This window comes from Neodiprion virginianus, chromosome 4, assembly GCF_021901495.1.
Source record: "Neodiprion virginianus isolate iyNeoVirg1 chromosome 4, iyNeoVirg1.1, whole genome shotgun sequence".
NCBI classification, from domain to species: Eukaryota; Metazoa; Arthropoda; class Insecta; order Hymenoptera; family Diprionidae; genus Neodiprion; species Neodiprion virginianus.
Genome location: NC_060880.1, coordinates 19,290,195 through 19,304,945, shown reverse-complemented (window position 1 = coordinate 19,304,945; position 14,751 = coordinate 19,290,195). Strand labels below are relative to the sequence as shown.

General features: G+C 38.2%; 2 protein-coding genes across 2 annotated transcripts; both read left to right on the top strand.

The window, feature by feature from the left end:
* Positions 1-89: 89 nt before the first annotated feature.
* On the top strand, positions 90-4,244 carry LOC124303638 (pre-mRNA-processing factor 40 homolog A). Its single transcript, XM_046761110.1, has 8 exons — positions 90-470; positions 693-921; positions 1,285-1,720; positions 1,782-2,213; positions 2,298-2,766; positions 2,845-3,480; positions 3,558-3,704; positions 3,784-4,244. Exons 1-8 carry the CDS (start codon positions 468-470, stop codon positions 3,985-3,987), a joined length of 2,556 nt encoding a protein of 851 aa, XP_046617066.1. The 5' UTR covers positions 90-467; the 3' UTR covers positions 3,988-4,244.
* A 2,231-nt stretch (positions 4,245-6,475) lies between these two features.
* Positions 6,476-14,544, top strand: LOC124303642 (prostatic acid phosphatase-like). The gene is made up of 10 exons (XM_046761116.1): positions 6,476-6,629; positions 6,899-6,950; positions 8,938-9,036; positions 9,146-9,225; positions 11,560-11,680; positions 11,753-11,851; positions 12,203-12,625; positions 13,460-13,583; positions 13,679-13,890; positions 14,018-14,544. Exons 4-10 carry the CDS (start codon positions 9,203-9,205, stop codon positions 14,174-14,176), a joined length of 1,161 nt encoding a protein of 386 aa, XP_046617072.1. The 5' UTR covers positions 6,476-6,629; positions 6,899-6,950; positions 8,938-9,036; positions 9,146-9,202; the 3' UTR covers positions 14,177-14,544.
* The last annotated feature ends 207 nt before the right edge of the window (positions 14,545-14,751 follow it).

The window sequence follows — 14,751 nt, the reverse complement described above, 5'->3', positions numbered from 1 at the left end:
AACGCTATTGCGCTGGTCGAGGTCTGCCGTGAGATTGTTTCGCCGTTCACCGATTTGAAAATTAGCGCCACTTGCATCGAGACTATCGCAGTATTTCGAGCGATCGATCGACGCATTTGAACATCGGAAAGAGACTGAAACGCGAGTGGAACAAGCGACGAAAAACCATTCCAAGAGTGCGGTCCGTAACTAACTGGCAGCGGCAGCGTGAAGAACTCCCTAAAACAGAGGTAGAGCTAATTACGGTTTTGGTAGCGCAAACGAGATAAAAAATTGTTGACATCACTGAGAGCTAAATTTGGAACGCACCCTAAATTCTTATATGTCTATGCCCTATGGTCACAACACAACTTACAATTGCGAGTGCGTGTGAGTTACGAAGTGAATTATATATCGTTGTGATTTGTGGATGCCGGTCTTGCCGATAAATGATCAACGTGCTATAACCGAAGTATAGAGAACGGATCATGGTGAGAATATATTTGTGTATTATTTATTCACCAAAACCGGCGAGCTGCTCCGCTGGCGCGTCAATATAACCTAACCTAACCTTCAAAACTGTTGACCGTCGCAGAGTGAGCCGTTCGTTAAGTGGTGCGAAAAACAAACGCGATGAGCGCATTTCTGACGCTTGTGCGCTTTCAACTTTTCGATTTCAATTCGATTTCGTGTAACTTGTTTTCGTGTCAAAGGCATCTAGTGACGGCATTCCGCCACCTGGGACTGTAGCTGGCTTTCCTTCAGTCCCACCGAGCATGCCGCCAGGTTTTGTGCCGCCAATCATGCCTGGCACCCCTTATATACCGGCTCCAGGGTTGCCCCCAGGTCCTCCAAGCATGATGCCACCTCAATTTTCTATTCCGCCACCTGGTTTCAGTTTTCCGATCTCCGCCGGACCTCCTCCTGATATAAACGTTATAGGTAAGATGAGTAATCATTTAACACTATTATTGGACATCTATTTCAATCAATGTGATTTACTTCTTGGCTTATTTCATTCTTTAGGATCATGGATAAATATGTAGTATCAATTGACAATGGGCTAGTAAAGTATTAAAGTGTCAAATTTACATCATTATTGTATCAACAGTTGGATAATAATTAAGAATGATATACCCTGTGACTTTTATACTTGAGCCAGAATTATATTGTGACTGAAATTAAATTTTGCTTCTAAGATTTTATTGATGGAGAATATTGTGTTAATTTTTAAACTCCACTCTTATTACGTATCAAGGAATTCCCGTTTAGTTAAGTTTCTTCACTTTGTTTTACTGTTCTCAGCTGCGCCTCCTCAAATAAGTGGATCACCAGCTGTCCCAACATCAACAACATCGACACTTGAGCCAGCCACAGTAACGCCATCAATTCCAACAACGGAAAAAAAATCCGAATGGACAGAGCACAAAGCTCCAGATGGTCGTACATATTATTATAATAGTTCAACAAAGCAATCACTTTGGGAAAAGCCTGATGAATTGAAAACTCCAAGTGAATTACTACTATCTCAGTGCCCATGGAAAGAGTACAAATCTGACAATAGTAAAATTTACTACCACAATGTCACAACCAAAGAATCAAGGTGGACTATACCACCTGAGCTTGAGGAATTGAAGGCAAAGCTTGCTGCTGAAGAAGCTGGCACTGTTGCTTCAGTTGCAGTTGTTACTGCTGCTGCCGTTGCCGGCTCTGCTATTGTCCCAAGTAGCACTCCGAATACGTGAGTGTTGTTAATTTCAATAAACTGAAAATATTTTATCAAACGTTTTACATCCTTTCAGGGCTCTTGTTCCACCTGTGATGCATGCGTTGTCGCCAAAACTCGTGACACCACAAGTAAGCACTCCTGAGGCGAGCTGTAAATCGGCAATCGAACAGGCTATGGCGGCAACCCTCGCCGCCATAAATATTCCAACTCCTCCGACAAAGCCAGATGACGATAGTAACTCGACGAAAGGTTCTGCCAATGGAAGTAGGAACAGCACTCCTGAACCTAAAGTGCAATTTAAAGATAAAAAGGAAGCGATCGAAGCATTCAAGGAGCTGCTGAAGGAGCGAGATGTACCCTCTAATGCTACTTGGGAACAGGCAGTGAAAATGATTCAAAATGATCCAAGGTACCCACAGATGAAGAAATTGAACGAGAGAAAACAAGCTTTCAACGCTTACAAAACCCAACGGCTCAAAGAAGAACGTGAACAGGAAAGACTGAGGTAGAGTTATTATTTGTTGCTGAAAATCTGTTCATCATTTATTGTAACTGAATTACATCGGAGTATTTTTTTTTCTTTTGTCAGGCTGAAAAAAGCCAAGGAGGACTTAGAACAGTTTTTATTGACTCACGAGAAGATGACGAGTAATACAAAATATTACAAATGTGAGGAGATGTATGGTAACTTGGAGCTTTGGCGTTCGGTTGGAGACTCGGATCGTCGTGACATTTACGAGGATGTTATATTCAACTTGGCTAAACGTGAAAAAGAGGAAGCAAAGGTTATGAAGAAACGTAACACCAAACGACTCGCCCTTGTGTTGGACGCCATGACAGACGTTACATACAAAACCACTTGGCAGGAGGCACAAGCATTGCTGCTTCAGCATTCTGCGTTTGCTGAAGACGCGGACTTGTTGGCTATGGATAAGGAGGATGCTCTGCTAGTTTTTGAAAATCATATTCGTCAATTGGAGAAAGATGAAGAGGAGGAAAAGGAGCGGGAGAAAAAACGAAGGAAACGATTAGAGAGGAAAAATAGGGACGGATTTATAGTGAGTCGCTGAATTCGTTTATGGATACATTGTTTTTTTATGTTCTGTCATTCATTCCTTTCATTGTATACATTACAGAGTTTATTGGACGATTTACACGAGCAAGGCAAACTGACATCCATGTCACTCTGGGTGGAACTTTATCCTATGCTATCCGCCGACATACGATTTTCAGCTATGCTTGGTCAGCCGGGATCAACACCATTAGATCTGTTCAAATTTTACGTCGAAGATTTAAAGTCACGTTTCCACGACGAAAAGAAAATAATTCGCGAAATTTTGAAGGACAAAAGTTTTGACGTTCAGGTTAACACTACATTTGAAGAGTTTGCGACGGTAGTTTGCGAGGACAGAAAATCGGCGACTCTGGATGCTGGAAATGTCAAACTCACGTACAATCTGTTGCTTGAAAAAGCAGAGGCGAGGGAAAAGGAGAGGATCAAAGAAGAAACGAGGAAATTTAAAAAGCTTGAAATTGGATTTAAAAACTTGCTTAAAACCTTAGATGTTGATTATCAGATGTCGTGGGACGATGTTAGAGCCAAAATCGAAGGGGAATCCGATTTCAAAGCCATAACACTCGAGAGCGAGAGAGTAAGGATATTCAAAGAGTATCAGCACGAGATCGAGGAAAGTTGTAGCCACCATCACATAAGGAGCAAAAAAAAGAAGACGAAAAAACCGAAAAGAAAGTCACGATCTCGGTCCCATAGTGTAAGTGCAAGAAAAACATAGAAATAGCTTTCTGTCGTTTCGACGAGAACGTATAAATCTATTTCTACTATTTTCAGGAGTCCGATACAAGTGAAAAAGGGGTTAAGAAAAAAACCCAAAAATCACGATCTATGAGTCCTCCGAGTAAATCGGACAGTTCTGAATCTGACGTGAAAAAATCCAAGCGCAAGAAAAGTAAGAAGAAAAGAGGCCGCAGCCGTTCAGTAAGTGAAACTTTATTACTATCGACGTGTGTTTACTCAACTAGTGAAGTTGCTGTTCAACTTTTCATTTTTTGTTCAGCGTTCCTATTCAAGGCTACCATCTTCAGAAGAGTCTCCTGACCGAAAACGTAAAGATGAAAAACATCGACGAACGTCTGCCCACAGTGAAAACGGTTCGGTTAACGAGGGTGCTGCTCATCACCACGAATTATCCGAGGATGAATTAGAAAAGCAAAGAGCACAACTATTGCGCGAACTTCAAATGCAGCAGGAAGACAATTGAGATGTTTCATTTTTCTTACAACGGCACCCAATGCGACAGTGACTTTGAGATATATACCAAACATTAAACGTATTTATCATCTGAAATAAGTAATTTTACCCTGGGGTAATCCAACGGTAATACGGTAAAGTGACTTTAATTTTCAGTTAGTATTAAATAAAAGAAAACGATGAATCAATTCCGACGTTCCTCCTGTGCTCATAAAATAAAATAACGATTCTAATACGTTGATCTCAATAAACAATCAGTCACATTTACTTGGGCCAGAAAACTGAAACTGTTTTACAACTGACAGATTTCACGATGCTGGTACTGTGGCTATATCTAACGAAAATATAACGTACACATTAGTGTGGCTCATTTTTGAAACATTTTTTTTTTAATGTACTGCTCGAAAAATTTGTGACAAATATTGAATAAAAAACTCGTTAAACCTGAAGGAGGTAGGAAAATATTTAGAGGTCGCTACCAATTATTGAAATTAATTTTTTTTTTTCTTTTTAATTTCAAAAATTGTTCTAATGATATGAGATTACGAAACGAGAAGAAATTTTGTAAACTAATACATGTATATATATTAGTTTACTTTTTGGTACCGTGATCCAATTCATTTCGATAATTGGTAGTGACCTCTAAATATTTTCCTACCGCCTCCAGATTTTACGACAGTTTTATTTTCAATATTTGTAACAAATTTTTCGAACAGCACCTTACAAATAAAAATTAAAAAATGAGCCACCCTAGTACATATGCGGAAATTGTTTCTACGGTAGCTAATGTTTCTCCTTAAGCAATTACGTTACCAATAGAGATATATAGTTATATGTATATCAGTGGTTCCGCATAAGATAATATGTATGATGTATTCCACACCATTTCACCTAATCGGTGAAGGTCACCGACGCCGATCTCGGTGTCAAGTTTTTTCTCAATTCGTCTATCGAAAAAAAAGAACACGTGTTCGGCCGTTTTCCGATTGAGCCACCTGTGTCGATTTTATGAATTTTCCGATTTTTCAATTTTTTCGAAACAGACTTCTTTCAACTGGCTCTACCTTCAAGAGCTTTCATTTTTTTCAAAAAATGATACAAGTATAAAATGTGTCAATAAGTCCGAGTTTTCTGAAAAAAAAATTTCAAAATTTTTCCAACCACACAATTCTAAAATTTTTTCGAAAAAAAAAAAAAATCAAAATTTTTTGAATTGCGACACCTTCGATTTTCCTGAAATTTTTTACTTGCATTCGACCAGTTACAATCAAGTTTTCCTCCAAAGGAAATTATGGACCTCCGATTCGTTCGGGAGTTACACCATCATAAGTATCGAAAAATCAAAAACTTGACGGAAATTAATCTTAGTGTTTTTAATGATTCTTAAATCCCTCAAGAAGCCGTTGAGGGATTTTTGTGAAATTCAATCTCAATCATCCTTGTCCTCTGATCTATTTGTGTACATAAATTCAGCTCGATAGCTTCAAATTTACGTAATTTAGAGCGATTAACTCGATTTTTCAAAATTTTGTAAAATTTCAACACCTTAAGGGATTCCTGTCAAATTCAATACCAATCGACCGCGTACGCTACCCAAATTGTGCAAAAAAAATACGAAAGTTAGAGAGCGTACAACCATTTTTGTCACACCCCCCCCCCCCCCCCCCCACACACACACACACACACACACACACACACATACTTACGGAAATTTAGAAAAAATGCGTTTTTTCGACGTTTTGAAAACATAATTATTATATTATATATTATATATATATTATATTTAATTTGGTAAATTTTTAAATTCTAAAATCATATTCCATCCATGAAAATACACCCAAGTCATTAACAATCGTGTTTAATAGATTTTTTCTCATATTTTTAACTGCAATTTTTCCAATTTTTTTGGTTTTTTGAGATTTTTTTAAATTTTGATACGTTAATGGGACAAAAAAACTTCAGATTCAGATTCAGTAGAACGTAATACATAAAAACCATACTCAATCTGAATCCAAAAAAGTTTTCTCATCTCGATAGTTTCAGTTTTTCATGATTTTATGCAATTTTTTTCGGTTTCGCAATTTTTTCTAACTGATGGCTCAACGGGCTAATTAACTTTCATATTTAGATTCATTGAATTGAAATACATGAAAATCATACTTGATCCGAGTCCACAAAAATTTTTTCATCGATGTGATTGCAGTTTTTCGCAATTTTTTGCCTTTTTTGGGGTTTTTTGCACTTTACTCAAATCTGGAGGGTGACCGGGCCAAACGGACTTCAAATTCGGATTCAGCGGGTCGAATTACATGTCCGCAGGTGGGTCCGGTCAAATCTACAAACAATTTTTCTTTTGTGTGTCGGTGTTATTGAACACGCGGGACGGGCCGACCATGAGTCATCCTTTAAACTTCCTGTTTTCGGCATTGTTTCGAGCTGAAATAGGAATAACAGCTACAACGATAATAATATCATTATCTTATCCGTAATTTGGAAGCACAATGTCAAACTTGTGATCATCTGCAAGTAAATAACCCTCAAGTACCGTAGTACCTACACCAAGATCAGACGAGTTCTGGGCGTTGGACTACAATATTTGTCTGAACACAAAGTGAAAACTAAAGCAACCACTATCATAAATAAAAGTCAAAGGTACGTAATAAATGTTCATTTTAATTACAATACAACTGTTGTTCATAAGTTATTGATGACTGATATATAGCGCGACGCTCTGATTTGACGCATGTATGCAGTACAATTGATCTTATTTTCATAGCTTTCTCTAGTTCGTTTATTTATGCATTAGAAACCACTGAAACATTGCGAAAAAAGTACATATACTGACACAGACAACCAGTAGTGACATAAAATCTGATTAAAGTATATTGTGTGAGTAATTTTCTGTTGTGTTCTTATTGCAGTGTATAAAGTGCGTCGATTCATCGTTCAACCTGAAATGCTAGGCCTACGCCAGTGAGTATCTCTTTTCAATATTTTTGATGGATGGTTTCGTTGCGAATCAGGCGAGGGTAGGAAGGTCGCGAAGTAGCGCGATGATAACAACTATTGTAACCCGTAGCGTAAAATGATCACAGCACTCTACGATCATTTTCCAGTCGTTACTAAATTCAATTATTCCGTCGTCACCAATAATTACATCATTCGATATATCTCTACACAGCCTCTTGAATAGCCTGGACCGAGCCGTGATGCCGTCCTTTCGGAAGTCGTTTCAGTCGGGGGAAGAGAAAGAAGTCTGGGGGAGTTACATCCGGGCTGTAGGGTGGCTGGGGACTTAATCATTTCATGGGTTTCACTTGCAGTTGTACCGAGTTCGAAACAAAACTTTATCGCGTAATGCTGGTCGAGTAAACGGTTCATCGCGAAGCGTGACGAGGCATCTTGACTGGGGTTCACTTTATAATCGACCTACACTCCGGAAAGGTTCGAAGGCGTTTGGGGACAGGTGCATTGCTGAGCTAAGACTCCCCACAATCCGACCCACGCTCAAAGGTCCCCCTCCGTCATTCTGTCTGGGCGGGAAAAATTCAGTCCGACTACTTTCCGGACGGACCATGTATATAATAAATATTTTCAACCGTAAACTAGATAATCTCGGACAATTTACTCTTTCTAGCCGAGGTGTAATAGCTGTAAGTTTGGCATAAACCATCTGACCACGAAGTCAGCCAATTCTCTAACAGTAGATGCAATACGATTGGTAGATGTAATTACTCTGTCGCGTAAATTCTTCGCTGCGGCCAGGGCTGCCAAGCGGGTGAATACTTTTAATTATGCTAGGACGAAGAATGGCAACATCCACGCGAGGAAGAGAGATAGGGCTCCGCTTGGACACGTTATCAAAATTGCTGGTATCTCTGCTAAAAGTTCATAGCAATCATTTTTGTATAACTGCACCTTTCTTTACTCATCCAAATCACGCAGATGGTTCTTCTTGCTACGTATGTTTCTGTCATGCTGTTTAACATACTCATTCGGTGCGCTAATCCTTCACTGTAGAGACCTTTTGACTTCTCCGCTTAATCTCTATATAGGTACGATTACTGTGTACGCTTATAATATTATGGTATCTGGTTTCGCTAGCACGGGCAATGTCTCAGTACTTTGTTTTGATGCCTTAGATGGATAATACTTTTAATGGCAATGTGTAAGTCTGTTGATGCCTGTCATGTCAACACCCAGTCGCTGGTATCTCATATTGATGAATTTCGAAGCTATTTCTGTGAAAAAATTATCACTTTATCGCTGTATCGGAATATTGGCTCAAGCCTCACATAGTCGGTCAAGTTGTTCACCTGTCAAGCTATAATATATGTACTTCGCTATGATCGCAATGGCATTGGAGGCAGAGTAGCATTGTATGTATGTACATTAAGGTGGGCCAAAAAAATCAACTATTTTTTTTTCACTTTGTACTCCGAAAACTTGGTTGGTAGAGACCTCAAAAACATTCTCTCCAAGTATGAGCTCTTAATTTTAATAGGAAGGTCCTCCGCCTCGCAGTTTTCTATTTTTTTCTTACGGTGACGAAGAAAAATACATATCTCGGTATCTACTATTTATAAAAAAAAAATATGTATCATATTTTCGTGGGAAATTGAATTCTCTAAAAAAAGGTCTCTTACAATTTTTGTATGCCTCACTGTTCAGAAGTTATTGAAGGTTAAAATTTGATCATTTTAAGGTAGATATCTTTTTTTTTTTATGAATTTTATAACTCTTCAACAAAAAGTCATTATAATACGCCCAACCCATATTTTCGTAGGAAATTAAATTCTCTACAAGAAAGGTCTCTTACAATTTTATTGTATACCTCACTGTTCAGAAGATATTCACCGTCAAACTTCAATGCACACTATTCATGAAATTATTCCGTGGGTCATCCTGGTCAAAAACCTGGGGGTCATAATTAACAACATTGTTAACTTGGTCTGAACAGGTGCTGGCTATCTCGGGAAGAGTGCATGGTACGCTCTGGCAATTGAGGTCTAAGATAGAATTTATCGCATCTACTCGCTTGCGCTCGCGCTCCTCGCTGGTAAATTCAATATAATTCTACTTCACTTTGACTAGTGTTTATTACTTTATTGTGATTTGACAGCGAGTCTGCACCTCAGGCTACAACGTGCCCTTAACTCTTCTGTTAGGTTCATATTTGACGTCCGGAAATCTGAACATATTAGCCCGTACTACCGTACGCTTGGATGGCTCCATTTAGCAGATTGACGTAAATACCTTTTGGGGATATTTATTTTTAATATTTTGGTTGTTGAATGTCCTAGCTACAATTCTTTGACGAATTGGTATTTGTGTCAGCATTACGCTAGCGAGCTACCAGAGGTAACGTAAAAAATTTACTCGTTCCCTTGCATCGCACAACTGTAAAGCATCTTTTATATGCTAGCGTTTAACTCTCCGCTCAATTTTGTTACGCACAATAAAGTTTTGAAGTTTGAGCGCGCCATCTGCGCGTCAACTTGGTGCTTTTCGGTTCTGAGACGAAACTGCGCGACTTGCTGGCCGGCTCCGACGCGCACGGACCAAAATCTCGGGAGTGTACAGTGAAAGTGAAGACTCTTGAAGTCAGGGGAACGAACTAATTTATTTACAAGTACACTGATAAAGACACAGTGTTCAGCTGAACAAATTATTCATTTCAATGATTCTTGATAGAAAATTGATACTGGTTCAAAAAGTGTACAATTTTTTTAATATACAATATATATAAGCGTGGTGCTCCAGCTGAACTTATATTAATTCGAGTGTTGGAGAAAAAAAGATCATTATTTCGTTATAATAACGTTGCTCCTAATAACTGGCAGATCCTCATGTAACGTACATTCTATACATTTTCCTCATTTTTGGACAAACAATCAACGAACAATACATTACCATTAAAATTTATTGAATTTGCTTCGGGCACAGGGCTAACCATGAATGAATGGAAGAGGAGCCAGAAAAGTATGCATTCAAAAATCGAGTAGATCAAGGATCAAGGAGAACAGACGATTCTGGGTTGAAAATATAAAAAAAGACGCCAATTAGGCAACAATAAGACAGTCTAAATTTTCGCATCAATAATTAGTTGACCTTGGCCGCTATTTTAAAGATTCAAATATACCCACCTAAAATCAAAGAAATACTAAAGTAAAATTTGATTCTTAAATGTCGATCGTGCGGTGCCCACCTTCGCATAATTCCTTCCGCCTTCTCCAGGAACGAGAAGCCGTTCTCTCTTGGTACCTGTCTTGGGAGTACGACATGTCGAACATACTCTTTGATTAGACGTATTTGAACGCAATTTCTGAAACTAGTTTTAAATTCTAAATGTCCAACAAAAAACTTATCTTTAAGAAGACAAGATCTCAATGAAGATATAAATATTAATAATAATAATTTATTTCAATATAATAATCATTACACTATTTCATTCACCATGAGGTGGTGTCGTTCTAGTTCGAGATATACGCCGTCGCATTTACTCTAAAAAAAAAAAGTGAAGCAGAAGAACTTCTATTAGCCACACCCGTAAAGTATCGATCAAGTTAGAAGTCAATGAAATCATCAGCAGTCTAAATAACATGGTAAATATTCTAGGGGACGAATTGCAAGTAATTTATTAATAAGAAGATTGTGCAATAAGATGTTTTTTTATGCCGAGCGTAAGTTTGCAATATGAAACGAATATTACAAATACGCGTGGCGAAAGAGACTTCATTCTCGAATCAACAATGATGTTTACTTTTTGAACTGTTAAACGGGAGAAAAGTAGCATATGATTCCCTCATATGCGGGAAAAAAGTGGCAATTGAGAACTTCGCGTGCTCGTCTACGACTCGTATGGAAAACATCGCGCTTGGCCTTAAAAGTACCTACTTTACCCTCTTGGTACACAGTGTACTTTTTTATAGCGGCGGCCAGAAAAAAACACTTTTCATTACTAGGACATAAAAGTGCACTTTTGTGTACTTGGAACGGCTTTTTTTTTAAACTGTCAAAAAAACGATTACTTTACGCACGGAACGCTGTCAAAAGACGCGTAAACCATACCAAAGTTACACAATAGTTATTTTCGCAACAAGTGCACATGAAATAGGGATCTCACGAAATACAAAGTCGTCGAGTTGTTGTCTGTTGACAAGGATAGCGCAGAAAATAATGTATCTAGTATCAATACTCTAGTAGATAAAAAAGGTTACCCCAACGGCCGTGAGACAGAAGAAAGTTGCGTTATTGTGTGTAGACACGTGAGTAAATAATAACGACATGTCGATGTTGCTTAGCTGTCCGTCAGTAGTATACGTGCATGTATACGATGTGTATATACTTTCGGGAACGAGCCAATGGAAAGTGTGCGAAAATATGATTGCCAGCCTGTCGAAATTATCGCATAAAATTAATTTCTTCGTGATATTTTATTAGCAAAACCTCAAAAGTGAGTAGTGGGAGCATCTTACCACCTTTCACAAAAGTCCCCCAGATCAACAGATCCGTATCTCCGGTAGATGCACGTGCATTATCAACTTATTAAATATGCTCAATTCACATTTTTGATCGGCAGTTGCAGAATGTTCGCCTTCGAGGCGTTTGTCGCCATCACGTCAACCAGCCTCATCATTTTCACGACCTCGCCGTCTTCCTGCGTAAATCCCGAGCTGGGAATCGTGATTTTTGCAAACGTCGTAAGTACTTCTCCGTGGTACCTAGTTTCTAATATCTATATTAATTTTTATCCTATCGTATTTCTCATCCAGCTCTTCAGACACGGAGACCGGACACCGATCGCTCCCTATCCCACCGATCCTTGGGGCAACGAATCCTTCTGGCCTGTACCCTTCGGTGAACTGACCAACGTGAGTGAACCGTCCATTAATACACCATGAATTTCGACAATCTTGTTGATTTTACCGTTCTTGCACAAACGCTCAAAGACCAATGGCTGAGATTGCCCATGAAGTCGGTGTCAAGGAAAGAACGCTAGTGATTAACGAACCCGAAATGTTTTGAGACTTGCACGTAAATCGTCAACCTCGAAAGGCCGATGTTACGAAAGTAATACACGAGACAAACAAGAGGTTGTTATTTCTTTCAGAGGTTGTCGATCTAGTACACGATTCCTAGTTTCGCAATTGCTCAAATCAAATTCAAACAGCCAAGCTCACGGATTCGACTGAAGTCGGACACAAATTGTTTGAATATTTCAGATTGGAAAACATCGGCATCTCGTGCTCGGACGCTGGTTAAGACAGAATTATTTCTATCTTCTGCCGAGACATTATAGTCCCCATGATATATATGTACAAAGTACGGACGTTGACAGGACGCTGATGTCCGCACAGGCTACTTTGGCTGGTCTTTACCCACCTGGTGGAGATCAAGTTTGGGGCGAACTTGAATGGATGCCTATACCTGTCCATACTATGCCCGTGTGTAATGACATCCTGCTGACGTGCGGAAATTACTGTCCAAAATATGAAAAGGAGTTGCGAAATGTTATGAATTCCCCTGAGGTCAGGAAAATTGACGATGACAACAAAGAGCTGTACGATTATTTGAGGAAAAACACTGGTTATTTGGTTCAATCTGTCAATGACGTTGCGACCATATATGATACGCTTCATATTCAGGTAAATAACTGTCGCGTAAAGTTTACTGTCAGATAAACAAAAAATAAAACATGGGGCGAAATAATGAGGATTTTATTCATTTTGGAATACGTATCAACAAATTACCAATCACGCTATGTTATCAATCTTTTATAATATAAAGATTTACAGTGAAAAAAATTTGTGATAAGAATACTATTCTACAGAACGTAAAGTAAATTCCTCTTTGTGTTTGCTGTTGCAGAAGATTATCGAATATTCTGTACAAAGCTTCAATCATTTTTCTTCGTCATGAAAACGTCTTCATTGAAATATAAGAAACTAACGTGTGTGGCGTTAGTTTCACGGAGAAAATAACTCGATCATCTTCCGAAACAAAACGTGTACAACTATAAATCGTAACAATGAATCGATAACTGTATTAATATATTGATTACCAATTAATCGAAAACTGTGTTAATGTCATAATATGCCACTGGAAATGCTTGATAGATTAATTAGCAAACTTATGTAACACTCAATATTTGACTTTCATCATACCATATGAAAAAAGTGCAAATTTGTTTTGCTTTTAAATACTAGATTCTTCGTTTGCAATATTACACTCCAAAGATCTCCTTCCTGTGAAAATATTTTTCCAAAAATTCCCATGTAGAAATTGTTAAATATTCAACAGCAGTAACAAACAGATTCAGCTGCAGGCAGATAAACACTTAAAATTTTTAACACATCGTTTGAGATTCTCAATGAAGAGATAATCTTCATATTATATTAATAATTCCAATGCTTTTGAAATTTCGATGTAGTGATTTTTATCACAATTTAGCTGAGTGATCGACATGTTTTTTTTTCCAGGTTCTGTATAACCGCACTTTGCCCGAGTGGACAAAATCTGTATATCCAGATAAATTAAAAGCTGTCGCCGAAGTCAGTTACACTATACCAACTCGCAATAAAATACTCCAAAGATTGTATTCAGGCAAGTAGAAATATCCCTGCGAAAAGTATATCAACCATGGAAAATAAATCCCTGAGAATTGAAGTTTCATTGAGAAAATCACTGATTCCTGACAGGACGATTATTAGGTGAAATGGTAGATCACCTAGTAAAAAAAGCAAACAATACGCTGACCCCGAATAGAAAACTATGGATATACAGCGCCCATGATACCACAGTGGCAAACCTTTTAACGACGCTAAATGTATTCGAGCCACACGTTCCCCCGTACTCGGCGACTGTCCTCGTGGAATTGAGAATTAAGGATGTGGATAATTTTGTTGTGACGGTAGGCATACATTCTACTCCTTTCATTTTAATAATCAATTCTTACGGTCGGTCATACTATGTTTTTCATGCAAGTTAACCTTCTTCTAAAATGTTTACAACCTCTGATTTCTTTCTCCATATTTCAGGTTTCGTACAAGAATACGTCCGCTGAACCGATACAGTTAAAATTGCCAAACTGCGGAGTCGCGTGTCCATTAGATAAATTCGTAAAATTGACTGAAGATGTGATACCAAAAAATTGGGCGAAGGAATGTCTTTTAGACAGCACAGATTACAAAAATTAATAAACGGTATTTCAGCACGAGCACAACTTAGTGCTAAATGCATTAATACAAATTCAACTTACAATTAGCAACAAGGAAGAAAACTAATTTGCCCTTGTTGTCGGCCTGAAAAGTGCATTTCCCTCTGTACCACATCATCTATTATAGACAAAATTAACTATGATTGGATGGAGTCACGTAATTATTGACATAATAAGAAAATTTTATGACTAAGCGACAATGACGGTAAAGACCAGTGGAGGTAACTCTGCGGAAATCCCTATCACCGTCAGAGTTGTTGACGACACAAATGGATTCGAATTTATTTTGTTTGATTGTCCCTTTTACCTTTTTATTTGTTCTTTTAATAATTAAATTAATGAAAATAAACCGATTATATTCAGTTATTCGATTCGTTTATTATAAAAGCCGTTACCTGAAAGAATAGAATGAATGGAAGGTCTGATGGTATCAAGTCAGTATTGCTCCGAACGGTGCGCTAGCAAGGCGCAAGTGCTGTAGGATAATAATGTATCTATGCGTAAATACACGTATAGGGTCGTATTATGACCGTGTACAGTGATAACTTGCATAAT